Source organism: Fopius arisanus, unplaced genomic scaffold (assembly GCF_000806365.1).
Source record: "Fopius arisanus strain USDA-PBARC FA_bdor unplaced genomic scaffold, ASM80636v1 scaffold00001, whole genome shotgun sequence".
NCBI classification, from domain to species: domain Eukaryota; kingdom Metazoa; phylum Arthropoda; class Insecta; order Hymenoptera; family Braconidae; genus Fopius; species Fopius arisanus.
Window position 1 is genome coordinate 3,549,366 of NW_011887740.1, and position 16,933 is coordinate 3,566,298.

The following is a 16,933-nucleotide window of genomic DNA, read 5'->3' on the forward strand; positions in this document are numbered from 1 at the left end:
CGACCTCAAATCGGATTTTTTACTCGATTTGACATCGTAAAATACGCTCGCAGGTAGACCGTAAAAAACAAGAAAAATTTCTGCCATATTTGCTTTCGGAAATCGTAATTAAACTAAAAAAAAATATTCCAAAATAAAAACTCCACTCAAAGCCTCATCAATTCCCGAATGTGGACTGCATTAAAAAAAAACATTGTTCATATTCATTTTCATGATCAATTAGCAATTTTATGAACTGAAATTTACTATTTACATATCATTACCAATCGTAATTTATTTATATAATTGAAACATTACTACACGTGAATATTTTAGCTTCTGGGTAATAACAGTTGTCCAAATTTTCAACATTTTATGAATATATTTTAAAAAATATAATTGTTTTAGAATTGATATAAGTAGAAAATGGCGATTAATACCGGAATTTGACTGCGTCTGTTTATCCGGCTGTTTTATTCCCTCCAAACGAATCGGTTACCGCCCACCTTTCAGAAAATATTTCCCACCGAGGGTCAACTATGGTTGCCCGAGGGGGTGAGATCAGTGGGGAATAATGAGGGGGTGTTTGTTTAATCCAATGGGTGGAAAATGTTTCTGTTAATTGGATGAATCCATTTGGGGGTTCGGAGTTTTTTTTTTTATTCTATATTTAACGAATCCTTTGATCTTTCCACATATTTTGCAGGATTAAGAATGGCTCCGGGCACGTGCAGACGGTTGCATGCGGGCGAATGATACAACCAAAAAGAGGGGTAGAAAGGGTGATTTCGTGCTGCGCAAGGGGTGACATGCAGTGTAGCGTGCACCGAGGAAATTCTATACTGGCAATAGCCCCGCAGAAGCCAATAAAATTATATCAGGTGCGTCGTTGAAAATTTAATAACCAGATCACGGCTGGAGTCCAACGGTGGGTGGGGGAGTTGCGCCAGCTTACTGGCTTCAGTGTAACGACTTTATTCCTAGCATTTTCAGTTGGAGTATTTTTTTCCCTGTCACTTTTTCCACTCATGGACAGCTTTATTTTTTCAAACTCGCCGCACGAGACTGCATGTTATTTCCTCCGCTATTGGTAGCGACAGTGTGGGGTGCGGCATTTAATTTTGTCGGGAAATAAATTGAGGTTTTTAGTAATAACATTTTTTTTTCTTTTTCCGTCTCTCTCTCTCGGTTTTTAAATTTTGTTTGGTAGTTTTTTTTTCGGGGAGTACGAATGGAGGCCGTTGCGTGGAATACAAGGCACGAATTCCGTTCAGAATGAAATCACGCTTCGATCTGTAGAGCTCTGTATTTTTTTTCTGGGGGTTGACGCTTTTTTTATTATTGCTTCAGTTTTTTTTTACAGTGCCCCAGTGTCATGTGGATACACATGGGCCCCGATGACTGCATTTATACACCCCGGGTTGTGTGCAGATGGGGCATTCAACTTTGTTGTACAGGAGTGGGTTATGCCGGAACTAGCCAATCACCAGCGCCATTCCCCAAGGGTATCCTCGTTGCTCGATGCGATTGATCGTGTTCAATCTTTCAATTGAAAAAGGCAATACATGGGAATTAATACGTAACCCTCCGACCTCACCCCGGCCACCGGTCCACTCCAATAAAAAAATCTACATAATTTGAATTAATTCAGTGTTAAATATTTACTAGGAATTGATTCGCCGTCGGTTACTAACAATTTTTGCACAGTGTCAACTGCCTCGTGTGTAGCGATAATGTCGTGGGTACGGAAAAACAATGATGGAAAATAGGTGAAAATTGAATTGGCGGAGAGGAAATTCGTGGTTTTCTCGTTGAAACGAGCAGTACACGGGAATGGGAATGACTGGATGGAGTTGGGCAACAGGGAAAGAGATGGAGAAGGGGCGTGAGAGCCGACTACTCGAAACTTAAACGAGCAAGTTGTAAAAGCGACTCGCGCGAATAAAGAGCTGCGATTGGCGAGCAAACCCAATCGGGGAACAGGTGTAACGAATGCATAAAATTCAAGTCTCTTCGTTCAAAAAGACGATGGCAAATACCGGTTCATTCTACCCGACAATTTGTCAGTTATTTCAGGGGAATACAGCGGGTCAAAATCATTTGAATGATTTCTGAAGAATTCGACAAAAAATAATATCGATCGCATGTTGAAAATTTTTTGGGAATTTGGAACTGCCTGGCGGCGGAACAAATGAGGATTCAGCAATTTATTATATTTTTCGGAGTGAATTGTAAATATTGCAGGGTCACTGCATGATAATTTAATTGGCTAGAACGAATCGACTAAAATTTTGACCCATTCTTTCGTCTCGTCTCCAGGTCATCTCTTGTTCACATCTTAAACGGTCAGGGCTTTCCTGCGAACCCAATCGGTGAACAGGTGTAACAAATCGTTCGAAGGGACGAAGGCAAGTACCGGTTCACTCTCCCCTACAATTTGTTAGGAATTTCGGGGAATATATCGGGTCAAAATCATTAGAACGATTCCAAAAGAATTTTTGAAAGACTTAAGACGCTTTCGAAAGAATTTCCCCCCGTTCAAAAATAATGGACCTAAAACCCCGAAATTTTAAATCAAGCTGAAAATTCCCAGAAATCCCAAGTTTTTAAGCAGCAGGTGGTAAAAAATCTTGCGACTCATTAAAATCCTCCATAAAAACCTAAATTCTAAAATTCTCAAAAAGCCGTTGACCAATCCTTCACAACATCCCTCGATTTTGACTTCGCCAGATGAAAATCCCCTGAGCTGTCAGTGAAATGATAACACCATATCTCCACCAAGTGTATTGTAAATGTACGTCAAAACTCGTAAACCCGTAACAAACTGGTACGGAATGTTTTGGACGAATAAATTCGAAAAGCGTTATGGTTTCAATTTAATCCCCAGTTGACGTCTAGTTGAAATTTAAAACGCAGTGAATTTCCTTGGATCGCACTATTTAAGAAAATCAATGGGTGACATACGGCATTCACACGGAGGTCTTGGTTGGTCATCTAAGGATTTGTAGAGTATCCAAGTTATTATGCACGAGTTGTTGTTGCAGTTGTAGAGCGTGCGGCAAGGGCCGCGGCGGCTGGGACTAGGCTGGGTACAACGTCGGTTACATGGAAGAGAATACTAGGCGACTGCGCCAGTGGGAAGTGAGTGAGAGAAATGGGAAGAATAGCGGCAGGAGAAGGGGCCAAGGGACAGGAGGTGGGAGGGGGCCAGGGTGGGAGGGAGCAGGAGGGGGGCAGGAGTTGGGACTGGGCAGGAGGGTAGAGGGGGGCAGGAGTTGGGAGTGGGTAGGAGGGTAGAGGGGGGCAGGAGTTGGGAGTGGGTAGGAGGGTAGAGGGGGCGCTCGGGACGATTGGCGGACGCTGCGTCGAGTTACAGACCACGAAAATCTCTCGTCAGTCGTGCGTTCGCCTCCGATCGGGAAGGTTGTGCACTGTTGACCGATAGCTGAGGATTTTTGGAATACTTGTTGTTCGTTCATTATTGAGAAGACCAAGGGATAATAGTGAAGTTGAATTTTCGGGATTCCCCTCTGTGCGTGATAGGTAGGGTGTTGATGTGGATAATTAACGACCGGTTTGAACAACTGTGATGAGATATAAAGTACTGAAAGCTCCAGGGATTTTGTGTACATCGAGGGGTGAATGGTATTGAGAATTTTGGACACAATGTACTCATCTCACTGATCACGTTGATTGCATACGTTTTGGGGTATCATGGTTAAAGTATCTGTTGAAAGTCCCTGGAATTGACGACTTGCTTTGTTAGCTCCCTTTCAATGTCACAGTGAAACTCGTAAATTTGTGGGGTGCAGTAACGACTTTGTCGAGGAAAACATCACTCGTCACGGTGTGAGTAACGTTACCTCGGACATGACAAAGGTGATAAGATAGAAAGAAGTTGGAGTGAAAAAAGGTATAGAAAAATAACAAAGGAGGGAAGGTAGAAGTTGAAGAGAGGTAAGGAAAACGAGGAGCTGCAGAGTGAAGCGCGAAACGGTTTCGCATTCCGCACGGCGAATGGGAGTAGGAGAGGAGAGAAGAGGCGTGCACGGAATAATTTCCAAGAAGGAAGGACAATTGTTGGTTTGAATAGAAAAGAAAGAGGGAGATCGAGCGCGAGAGAAAACGAGGGACAAGACAACGGAGAGGGCAAAATCCAGACGAGCGGAAATACAAGTGCCGAGATGCTTGCCACAGGGCATCTAGTTTTTATAGAAAACCAGGAGGAAGTGTGGTATTGTGCCGTTGTCACTAGTACCTCGATGTAACTCTTGGTTGCAACAAAACACTAAGAGGGAGAGGAAGAAACACTTGAGTAATGAGAGCCCTGTGGATTTGTTGAGAAATTCCTGGCGGTAATGAGCAAGCAGAATAATCATCAAACGATGAAGTTCACTGATAAAAAATCCCCGTTATCGTTGCCCATGGGACTAACTTGGTGTTTGGTATTTGGTGTATGTCATGTGCTGGCTGTTACCAGTGCACCACCACCCAAATTCGAAGTACCTGAACACTGCAATTGGGAAAGCGATGCTACATTAACATGTATCTATCGATTTATGGATAGTGACAATTCGCCCCATTCAAATTTATCACGTGTTACCAGTGACTATGTTACAACGATGAATATCATTTGTAAGGATTGGGATCCAGAGACTGGTACGAGTTCAACAATCGTCGAGGATTTTCTTCATCTATGGCGCCTACGTGAACTTCGTTTAATTGGATGCAAATTCATTTATTGGCCGGCGAGGATGCTCAACGGTTTTCGGGATTTGCGTAATTTAACAATTAAAAGTCTCAATGGTAGGAAGAGTAAGCTCAGTCTTGAGCTTGAGCGTGGTGCCTTTGACATGACGCCATTGATTGAAAAAATTGATCTGTCTTTCAACAATATATGGCAATTGCCCGAGAGTATATTCTGTCCATTGGCGAATTTAGTGTCACTGAATGTGTCGTGGAATATGTTGAAGGATGTTACGGAATTGGGATTCAGTGATTACACTGGAAATCATCCTAAACGAGAGTTAGAGTCAACAGTGTTACCGGTTGCGTGCTCTCTAGATATTCAGAGTTTGGATGTATCGAATAATCAAATATCCGTACTGCCGCCATTTGGATTTTCAGCCCTTAAACGATTGAGAACACTCAATATATCCGGTAATGCCATCAGCATGGTTGATGACAGTGCACTACGTGGTTTGAGATCGCTGGAAGTATTTGACCTATCGAGTAATAGAATTGTCGCACTTCCCGCTGGAATGTTCAAGGATGCTACGAATACACTCAAGGAATTGCGGCTTCAGAACAATTCGATCAGTGCACTTGCGCCGGGTCTTGTGGCTGACATGAATCAGCTTGTCACCTTGGATCTATCAAGGAATACATTGACGAGTTCCTGGCTCAATGCTGGCACATTCGCTGGGTTGATTCGTCTGGTTTTGCTGGATCTCTCGCGTAATAAAATTGTCAAAGTCGATCCAGCGCTATTCAAAGACCTTTACACACTACAGATACTCAATCTCCATCACAATGAGATTGATACAATACCCGCTGACACATTCTCACCAATGAGTAATCTTCACACACTCGACCTGGCACACAATAAACTCACTTATTTAGACGCATATTCACTTAATGGTCTATTTGCCATGTCATTATTCTCGTTGGACTCAAACTTACTGGAAGGTATTCATCCAGATGCTTTTAGAAATTGTTCCAGCATGCAGGATCTCAATTTGTCAGGGAACAATCTCGACGCAATACCCGTTGCTCTCAAAGACATGCGAATGCTGAAAACTTTGGACTTGGGTGAGAACCAAATAAAGAACCTTGAGAAGCCAGGCTTCAGAGGAATGTTTAGTCTGTACGGATTGCGTATGATTGGTAATGAGATTGTTAACGTGACTAAAGAGGCACTCTCCGAATTGCCAGTACTTCAAATTCTCAATTTAGCCAGGAATCAAATTCAGTATGTAGAACATGCTGCATTTTCGGGAAGTCCAGCATTGCAGGCAATAAGGCTGGACGCCAATTTCCTCCAGGATATATCTGGCATATTCGCCAATGCGCCGAGTCTTCTATGGCTCAACATGTCCGACAACATGATAAAACATTTTGATTACAGCGTTCTACCAGAGCATCTCCAGTGGTTAGATCTCCACAAGAACCAGATCACTGATCTCGGTGTTTCACCGGTGGGTTTTCACCTGCAGACACTCGACATATCTTTCAACAAATTGACGAAAATCCATCCAAGATCTGTGCCAGACTCAATCGAGCTTCTCTTTGTCAACGACAACTTGATTCATACAGTCGAGCCACAAACTTTTCACGACAAGGAGAATCTCACCAGAGTAGATCTGTACGCCAATCAGATAGTGAAAATGGATCTTTCAGTGTTCCAGTTGGCGCAAGTACCGGAGAATCGTCCATTACCCGAATTTTACATCGGCGGAAATCCCTTCATTTGTGATTGTACGCTCGAATGGCTCCAGAGGATAGATTCATTGCCCATGAGACAGCATCCAAAGGTCATGGACCTCGAATCAGTGTACTGCCGTCTCCCCTATGATAGACATCGTTCTTTCATACCCCTCCTCGAAGCTAAACCATCACAATTTCTCTGTACGTACAAAACTCACTGCTTTGCCCTGTGTCACTGCTGTGACTTTGATGCATGTGATTGTGAGATGACTTGTCCAACCAACTGCACGTGCTACCACGATCAATCATGGTCAGCTAATGTCGTTGATTGCTCCAACTCGGGGTATAAAAGTCTACCGGGACGACTTCCAATGGACGCCACGGAGGTTTACCTCGATGGTAACAATTTCGGTGAGCTCACGTCACACTCTTTCATCGGTCGTAAAAATCTGGAGGTGCTCTATGTCAACGACAGCAACATAATTGCCATTCACAATCACACCTTCAGCGGTTTGAAGCGCCTCATTGTCCTTCATCTTGAGAACAATAAAATTGCCGAACTCAATGGTGTAGAACTGCTGCCACTGGAGAATCTCAAGGAGCTCTATCTTCAGAATAACCTGCTTGCCCACATCGACAACGGTACATTCTTGCAGCTGAGTAAGCTGGAGGTCCTCAGACTGGACAATAATCGTCTGGGTACCTTTGCCCTGTGGCAACTCGCTCAGAATCCATATCTAGTCGACATTAGCGTTTCAAATAATCCATGGAGCTGCGAGTGTACATATCTCGATCACGTGCGTGACTGGATGTCGAAGAATACAGCTAAGATCAGCGATTGGAAACGGGTCACGTGTGCACTTGGTATGCCAATAACGCTTCCAGCCAATGGATCCGTAATAAACTGTGCAGCATTGAGGGGTACAACATCAGCTATTGAGACGCGGCCCTTGGAGGCATATCTGCCACTCCTACTAGCCACAGCCGTACTTTTCTTTGCCATGGTTGCATTACTCTGCGGTGCATTTCGACATCGCAGAACTATCAGAACATGGGCAGCCAGTAGATGTGGCCTCCGTGCTTGCTACAAAACTGCTGCATTCGAGGATCGTGAAAAGCCATTTGACGCTTATATATCTTACTCAGCAGTTGATGAAAATTTTGTATCGAGAGTATTAGTGCCCGGTCTTGAGTCGTCCTATCGTCTGTGTTTACATTATCGAGACTTGGGTGCTGGTGCTAATGTTGCTGATGCCGTTGCTGAAGCTGCCGACTCTTCCAGACGTACCATTCTCATTTTGTCACGTAATTTCTTGCACGGCGAATGGGCGAGATTTGAATTTAAATCAGCTCTCAGAGAGGCGCTCAGGGGAAAAGGCAGATCAGTCATACTTCTTCTCGTTGGTGGTGTTTGTCCACGCGATCTCGATGCTGATCTAAGAAAAAGAATCTCTTCGCACACTGTACTCGTCTGGGGTGATAAACTCTTCTGGCAGAAACTTAAATTTGCCATGCCCGATGTATCACCAATACCAGTAATGGATCGACCACTGCCACTGCCACCACCACCACCACCACCGACCCAGCACCTGTGGGCATAGGACCATAAATTAGGTAAGTTAGCTTGTTCTAACATTTCACTGGGCAATTGCTGGATTATTACCTTTCGGGTGTTAACGCATGCACCAAACTTATCGGCCGATGAAATCTCATAAATTATTATAATACACTGGCATTGCCCTGAAGGGCTCATCGATGGTGAAAATAACATTATGAATTGCATACTTGATCGTGTAAGACGGGAAAATCAGATGATCGTGAATATATATCCTATAAACAACGCGTTGAGAGGCACTTGAAAAATACAGCCTCGGGCTCTTCCGCTATCTTACTCACTCACTACCTTTTCCCCCTTTAACGAGAATGTATTTTATGGAGCAGAAAATATTGCACGATGAAATCGACAGGTCGCTACCTGAACGATGCGACGAGGTGTACAATTATATTTCACAGATGATGCACTTGCACTACCTTACTTCTATCTCTGATTTCTCACAACATTTGCACAGCCCGAGGTGGGAGGGTACGGGGGGAAATAGTGCGAGTTGGTGGAAGAGAGATACCGTGAGTTTGTGCGGAAGATCAGATATGATAGAATATATGAGGTGTTTTACCTGCAGGTGGAGTGGGAAAGAGGGGAAAACTAAAATTCAGGGTGTGAGGGGGGGAGTGAGGGGCTTTTGGAACCGTTGTACTATCAACCGACTTTCTCGTTCGATTCACATCTTTATAGAGTTGCCGAGTAGCTTCCAGTCGTAACCATACACCGTAATACCTAGATATTCGTGGATATCCAGATATATTCCAATTAATTTTATCAGGTGGGGCGTTATGTACCCATTCTATGATATTCCCATGATGCACCCGGGTGAAAAACAAAGAGTCGTGTCGTACGTTGCTCTATAAATTTCACGAGGATAATCCAATGAACTGTGAGCATGACAAATTCTCTACCACGAATTTTATCGGACGGTGGGTCTGGGGAGGATTGGAGGGACGAGGGCTTAAAAAAAAAAAATCGAGCGAATGAGCCCGTGGATTGTTACATATCGTCCTACTGACTCTCATCCACTTCTTTTTTTTTTCTCCCCTCCACATCACCGGTTTTTTATGTGGGGTTTTATTTTATGAGACGTGTCACGCCAACGCAATGCTGCAACCGAATGACGGATCGCTGGCGCATGCTTGAATCCGTTGGCTGTGAGCACGTGTGTCTCGCACGACTGGAAAATGGTGGTTATTTCAGTTGGGAATAGCCTGAGAGGGTGGGTCGGGGTAGTTTTTTTATTTTTTATTTTTTTTTTTGCATTAAACTCGGGTGTCTCGAATGCGGTCTCGTTTCCATTAACGGCTCAGCCGCCGATAAGCTGCATCGATACGCCCCCCCATGTGTCGGGCCCCTTTCTCTTTGGGATTACGAAAAAAATACATTTGCACGCACAATGGGGACTAGAGACTTATTGTCGTACGGGGCCCTGGTGTTCTTCGATAGTAGATGCGACGGTGAGAAATAGCTATTTCATGGGCGGCTCCTCTGTCATCTTTTTGAGGGATTCGGGTGCCTTTCATGTTACAGAGCTATTTGTGGCTCAATGGCTCAGAGAAATGATGAGATAAAGTAGAGTATTTGGTCTTTTGGAATTTTTTTTTCACGGTTCGAGGGTTGAAATTAATTAATTTCCCAGTGGTTATATTAATCGTACGAGCGTTACGCGACGATTCGCCGGATCATCGGATTTGAGTTGCGTTGAGATGATACGGTTTTCTGGGTAGACGTTATGGCTGGGAGAATCGCGGTACCGACTTCCAATTAATTCCAAGGGAGCGCGAGTACACGGGAACGATGAGGAAATTGTAGACGAGCAAAGTTTCCCGCCAAAATCGATATTATACCTAGTGCATGGGGTAGATTGATGCAATGCAATCGATTAAATCCCGCAGTGCAACCGAGTCGATAATTGAAGGCCAAATTGGATTATCTCATGATTCATGAGAAAGTTAACTGATGTAAGTGACTTAGTGCATGGTCGGTGGACTTGGTTGAGGAGGTTGGAGGCTTTTTTTTTTGCGATGGAGAGAGATGTTACTGGTCGATTCATTTATATGCGCTGAGGGGGGAGGGTATGCAGCTCTAAAGTACGCTGTGCAGTTGGAAATTGTTGAGGTTGAAGTAAAAAGGTGTGGACTCTCTGCTTGAACTGCATTTCTACAGATTAATAGAAGTTTTCATAATGAATGAGTAACGCTCAATTCAATGGAGACATTTACGGTCGAGAGGTAATTAATGACGTGTGCATTCAATACTGAATGGTACAACGAAAATCAATATTAATAGGAATTGAAACGTGAGAAATTGAATTTTTTTTCATCGCAATTCCAGCGTTCGTGACTCGTGTTTCTCGGTTTTTTTTTATACCTCACATATTCGAGCAAATTATTCGTAACCGTACCACTGCGTTACATTTCATTCGTTCGTGAGACGTTTTCTCCTCCATTTTCTTATTCTTGCGCGGATCTTATCTGTCTGGAATAGCTGAAACGAATATGAGCATTCTGAAAATTTCATACGGGCAAAATGGGAGTTCGAGAGAATCCTATTCGCAACCGTCGCTGTTTGGAGAAATAATATACAGTGTGACTGAAGAATCCAAAAAATTACAAGAAGAGTTAAACCGACAATTAAGAATTTTCCTTTCTGGTAATTTGTACTCGTAAATTGCTAAAGGTTAATATTGATATCCCACAATACATCAATTAGCTATCCCCTCACCCTCGTGACATGGAAAATGATTCACCATTATCTTATAACAAAGTCAATAAAGTCCAGAAGACGCAGAGGAAGTCGAAGGGAGGTAAAACCGAAAATACACAGCATAAAGAATCAATTTCTCCACCCTCGTTAGTGAGCTCATCGAGTCTCAGCACGAAGCCCGCGGTAATTAGGAGAAGATGAGGCTCGGATAGACAACGAAAAAAAGGGAGGCACCATAAGGTGCAGCATCACCGAGAATTTGGAAATACAATCAATCTATCAATCAGCACACTGGGGAAAACGTGACGTGAATTAAATTCCAGAATTGCCGCAGTTGTGGAGGGAGAGCGATAAGGAGAGAGCAACAACCGAATAGAATAGGGAGAAAAGGGCCAAAAAAGGGTGTAGTCTGCAGACAAGTTCCTGCGTCACATGGCATTAATTGATTTCTCCACCACTTCCTACTATCACCATCGACAATCTCACTACAAATATCGGGGAATATCACCTTCCAGCCAAATACTGTAAGTGAGAAACGTGCGGAATGAACGATTTTCGGTATTTCCGCTTTAGAATCACCAGTTTTTTTTTTATCCCCTCACGAGTCATGTAAAACAATGTAATCGCATTATTGGGAGCCAGCGAAATGGTGAAGAATAAAATTCCATAAATGTGATTCTCTTTCCTCCCGTTCATCGGCACGTGGGCGGTCCAATGTACTTCCCTCACATCGTTTGTGTTCGGCATTTCTAACAATTGAAAAAAAAACCCCCCAGACAAAAAACCCTGTACTCTGGGAATCGATTTTGCACGTCGTATAAACATTCGTGAGAGGGTCATAAAGTAAACAGTGGGTGTTAAAAGTGAGGGTGGATGAGAGAAAAGGAACGAGACAACGGAGAAAATATCAAATCAAAAGTGAGGCAAAAAGAACACCAACTCGGTCAATAGACAAACACTCAATTCCATTTTTTTCTTTTCGCTGTCGAGTCTCGTTCACGCTTCGATGGGCTAATCTTTTACTATTTTTGAATTCTTTTCACGGATGACTTCGGAGTAACCGAGTGGCTCCTACGGTGTCAATGAAAGCCCAAAGACCGGGCGAATAGGCCGAAAATTGCCTTTGAAAAAGAAAAATGGACAAACGATGAACACGGAATTTTACCGCCCACTCTGTCGTCAAATACTCGAGGCCACGGTCAATAGTTGAAATACATTGATCACAGGGACAAGTAACAATGCCAAGTCTCGTGTATTTCCAATGAGCAAGAGGAATGCGTGTCGAAAAGTTGCTCCGTCGGAATAAAAAAGGCAATATTTCGAATTGTTAAAGTTACGAGAACACGAGTGATCGCGTGCATACATGCGTATACAATATGGCCAAAGGATGAGAAAACCAGCGGAGCGAAAGAGACGAAGACGCCGATAGACACAGGCAGATGCTCACTCTACAGCCTCACGCCTTGGTACAATGGACCGTGATGCTGGTGGAATAATGGGTCTCGGCCGTTGAGCCTGTTTTCAATAAGGGCTTCCTCTCCCCCCCTGTATTCTTCAGCCAGAGATTTCTCCCTTTTCTTCTTTTCTCCCTCCGACATCTTCGCAGGATCTTCAGCTTCTCAAGCACATCCTCTCAACCTGCGTATAAGCTCATACTAGCATCACTAGCCTCTTGAATAATAGTTGTGTCGAATTTACAGTCGAATATTCCATTCCTCGGTAGAATAGGATAACGGCATGTATTTTTTCCCTGAAAAAAAAAAAATAGTTGAAAAGATACTCGACAATGGTTTGAAAGTGAAAGAGAATCTTCCCTGAGTATCGAGCTCCAGATTCTTGGTATGATCTTAATTGTTGGGGACGGGTCGTGCTGAAAAGATGATTCTATTACAAGTTTTGTCCACTTTTCTCACACGTCGAGTTTACAAATTACCGCGTCCTCTTCTTACCAACCCCCCCACCTCCTGGGGCGGTCTCATCGTTTCTGTACCCTCGACTCGTTTTTTTTTGTTTCTATATGTAGTAAGTCATGTGCCAACACGGACGACGGGACAATTCAACTTTATTTTTTTTTCGGAAGAAGAAGAGGGTCTCTCTCTCCTCGGTCGGCGACAAGAGGCGGAGAAAAAATTACACCCGCTGACGAGGTACTTAGTCGACGCTTTGTTCATCGCGTTTCCTCGTTGATTCACGATTATCTGCCGTCACGCCAAGGACTCCCCAGGCATTTTCTTCCGCTCATTCCAAGTACTGTATTGCTTGAGTTTTTTTTTTTAACGCGTTTTTCGTTTCCTTTCATTTAATATTTTTCCACCCATCTCTCTACTTCTCTCTACTTCTCTTTACTCCTCTCTGCGTTCATTCAAAGCGCATTACGCCTTTGACTCGACAGAATGCTCGTAACGCTGTGTACGTTCGGATATAAAGAGCAAAAGAGATTGCTTCGACAATAATTGGGCCACTCTTTGATATTTGCGACGGAATATCCCCCGGGGGTTTTTCTTACACAAATTCCATTAACTTTTTTCCACCGGGGCTTCTTCTCTACTTTTTTCTCTCACAGTACTTTTTTTTTATTTCTCTTTTCTTGTCGGACTCACTGGCACTCCTCTCTTCTATCGCCTCGTGATGCTTGCGATATGCCCTCCACAGTCGTTACAGCTGTCCTCTCTGTACTTATGTCATTGGGACCCTTGAAACATATCGCCTTCTGAATTTATCGCACTTTGATTACCAAAACGAGATGAAATATACTCTTGGAAAATGATACTTGAATTTTCAAGTGAAAATAATGAAAAATTTTTACAACGGCAGAGTAACATGAAAATTCTGTACCTCATTGACGAATTCGTTAATTGAATTAGTTGAATCGAAAATTCAACGAATTGTTTCAATAAAAAATCAATGAAAACTCGGATTAGTTGGAATTCAAATGACTCTATGATTTAAATTCCAATGAATTTTTAACCGAGGAGTAAAAAAGGCAGTCCCATTTCCAATGCGAGTCAACGCTGTACTCTAGGATTATTATTGTACGACTTCCTGCTTCCAGTCGGCGGTTTTCTTTAATTACTGGATGTACCTCTAGATTATAGAGTTCAATAGCGACGAGATACCCTATTTCACACGAGCAATTCTATATTCCTTCAATATCGAATTTACTGTGGATTATAACGGAGAACCATGAGTTTCTCGGAGATGATTCCAGGGGATTCTGTGGGATTGAGGCGAGGGAAATAGCCGTACAGACGGGTAAACGCGCAATCGGCTGAGGAAGTTGAAGAGAAGAATGAAGTGGAAAATTGGTGTTGATGCTGGAGAACGGTGACAAGATCATATAAAATTCTATGTGAATGCAGTGCAGTCATGCCGAGGTGGGAATATATTCTGGAGGTGTGAGTTGGTAGTGTTGATTCCCAGAGAAATAACGTCGGTGCACGGTCAGCGAAATCGGCAAATTGTTGCTGGGGAACAAATGATAGAATAATCTATAAATCGTTTAACGATTTTTCAGCCCGAGGTATTGAATGTTGCACGAATTCAGCCCTTTCACCGAAGCCCCTGATATATTTACCAATCCTCAAAAAACCGTAAAATTGAGGTACGTGGAATGTGATATTTTACGCTGGTTTGAAACGTTTCTTGACACCCTCTTGGCCCCCCCAAACCAAGGGATCGTAATTCAAGGATCGTAAATTCGGGGGAACGATCGAAGCTGCGACAGCTGGAATCGTGGTCAAATACGAGAGTAAGAATAGTGCACATACATGTGTAATACATAAGGTTAAATTTCCGAAGGGGAAAAACGTGAAAGAAAACAAGAATCCTATCTTTTTTACTCTCGTGTAACTCCTGTATATCTCGCGGGTGTGATTACGTGCTGAAAGTTGAGCACATGTGTGTGAGAGGGAGAGAGGAATTTTATTACTGTATACGAAATTCCGTGGCGTCCTGCGGATTTTTACTCGACCCCCAAGGTTTCATTCTCTGACAGAGATCCCGAAATTCTCTCTCATGATGGAATTCTGTTGAACCTTTCTTCATTACGAAATAGAGTTTCGCCTGTGAAGATTGTTTCTACCCTTTGTACAAGTCACTGGGCTCTGGGTATTGGTGTTGGGAGAGAAATGAAATGGGAAATAAAAAAAATTGTAGATGTATAAAAGTGGAGCGGTTTGCTGGAGAAAGAGATTCCATTCAATTTCGTACTGTTCCTTTTGTTTCAGATGTGAATCCTAGCCAGGGGTATTATCGAACTTTATCCACGTATGGAGTCTCTGGATATCACGGGAGAGACGGTGAGTTTTTTTTTATCTCGTCGTTTTTTTCAGCCGTTGGTAACTCTCACCTGCAATTTGCAATATCCGGTGTAAGAAGGGGTGCAGGGGAGGCGATGCAGATATTACTGATGCTTGTTTAAACATTTGAGATACCTCTTCAACTCAATTATATTATGATGGACTTTCAACCCTAAAGCCTTAATTTTCCGTGAATGTGCGCAATGGCGCACGTCTTGGACCTAGTTTGTAATAAAGAAACTATCCGGAATTCATGAATCCTTAGTTTTTAAAAATATCAAAAGTTTTCACTCGAAATTTTACGAACGTCAGCGATTGAACATTTATCAAGAGCCATTTGTAAGCCTGAAAAACTCCTCACTCATTAGTCATTCAACTCATTAAAAACTTGCAAGTTCTCTAAAGAATTCTCGCTCACAACCCGGGTGTATGAACAATAGGTTCACCGGTACTTATCCATTTTTTTTTCTAATTCCAGGATTCCACAGTATTGAGACTATTCTATCTACTTATGATCATGAAGAAATTCTTACTATTGCGCTGGAGTACACATAATGCCATTTGCCGATTACCATTTAATAGCCATTTCTACATTTGAAAAGAAAAAATGAAAAAAAAATCGTGATAGCTTTCGTAGTTAAAAAAAATCGTAATTAGTGCAAGAATCAGCATACTCCTCGTATCTTGTATTACAACGAATTACCATTTTTCTCTTTCTTAACGGGCAGTCGTTGAGCCGACGATTCGTGTTTATTCAAATGGAAAAAAAAAATTAATGAGAATGAAAAAGAATTATGGGAAATTGTTCTTCGCTACTCTTCTTGTTTGTTCAGAGCTCGGATGAGGCACAGGCGCCTTGGGCTGTAAATGTAAATACAAATTTTGTATATTTGTAATATAGATAGGACAGTGTATTATAAAACAATAAAATTATTTATATATTTTACATGTCTTTTTCTCAATTTCCTCTACTTTTTTAAATCTCAGAAAATTATGATTGAATCCCCCAAAATGACAATTCTTTCCGTAGCGCTCTGTGCCCTAGATTTTCTTCAGTAAATTCCATTCCAATAGACTTCACAAATTCACTTTCTTCCCGAATTCGTACAAAGTTTCTCCGCAAATCGTTCTGAAAAATGATTCAGGTAACTTACTGTGGTGATTTGTAGACAGTACCTCCAGGAGATACGCAAGAGCTACCTGATCTACGTCAAAAGTGAGGAAGGGCGAGATGAGATGGATTTACTTCAGGGACCAAAAGACGAAAGCATAAAAGCTCACGATAAATTTCAAATCTGAGGTGCTTCACGACACACACCTCCATTCAGTACAATATCACCTTCTCCGTGGTATTCACCAGATACACCCTGAAAAGTCGATGGTATGGAAATTTCACATTCCCCTCTCCCTGTTTTTTTTTTCATTTTATTTCAATCCAGTCTCTTACGAAAAAAATGTCTCCAGAGAGAAGTACATTTGAGTGGAGGAAAATGGCTTCAGGTACCGGAATGAAAACTTTCTCGTCCGTGTACCCATTGTTATAGGAATTCTGGAACGATAGTAAATCCTAAATATCGAATGTAGCTTCCAATTCATCCCAAACCCTCATTCACCTTTTTCCACCATTTGACGTTTTTTTTTTATTTTCATTCTGCCCTCTTACAGTTTCTTATCCTCTTGATGCTCCTCGTTCAAGCGGGTATTGAAGTTCAATCGGTCGTTCAAGAGCCCAAGAAGGGAAATATTACTGGGGCCATTGTTTGTGGAGCGAAGGGGCTTTATCTACCATTTGAATTTATTCCGAAAAAACACCTTTTTGAGAGGCATCCTAATTGCCACTGAAGTGCTATTCCAATTCCGCAGGATCCACTTATTCCCTCCTTATGGGCATTAAAAAATAAAATGAATCTAGAGGTAT

General features: G+C 42.4%; 1 protein-coding gene across 1 annotated transcript; it reads left to right on the forward strand.

Moving 5' to 3' along the window:
- Positions 1-3,394: 3,394 nt before the first annotated feature.
- Toll-6 (Toll-like receptor 6) lies at positions 3,395-15,920 on the forward strand. Its single transcript, XM_011299191.1, has 3 exons — positions 3,395-8,019; positions 14,944-15,015; positions 15,494-15,920. The coding sequence occupies exon 1, from the start codon at positions 4,338-4,340 to the stop codon at positions 8,004-8,006; it is 3,669 nt and encodes a 1,222-aa protein (XP_011297493.1). The 5' UTR covers positions 3,395-4,337; the 3' UTR covers positions 8,007-8,019; positions 14,944-15,015; positions 15,494-15,920.
- The last annotated feature ends 1,013 nt before the right edge of the window (positions 15,921-16,933 follow it).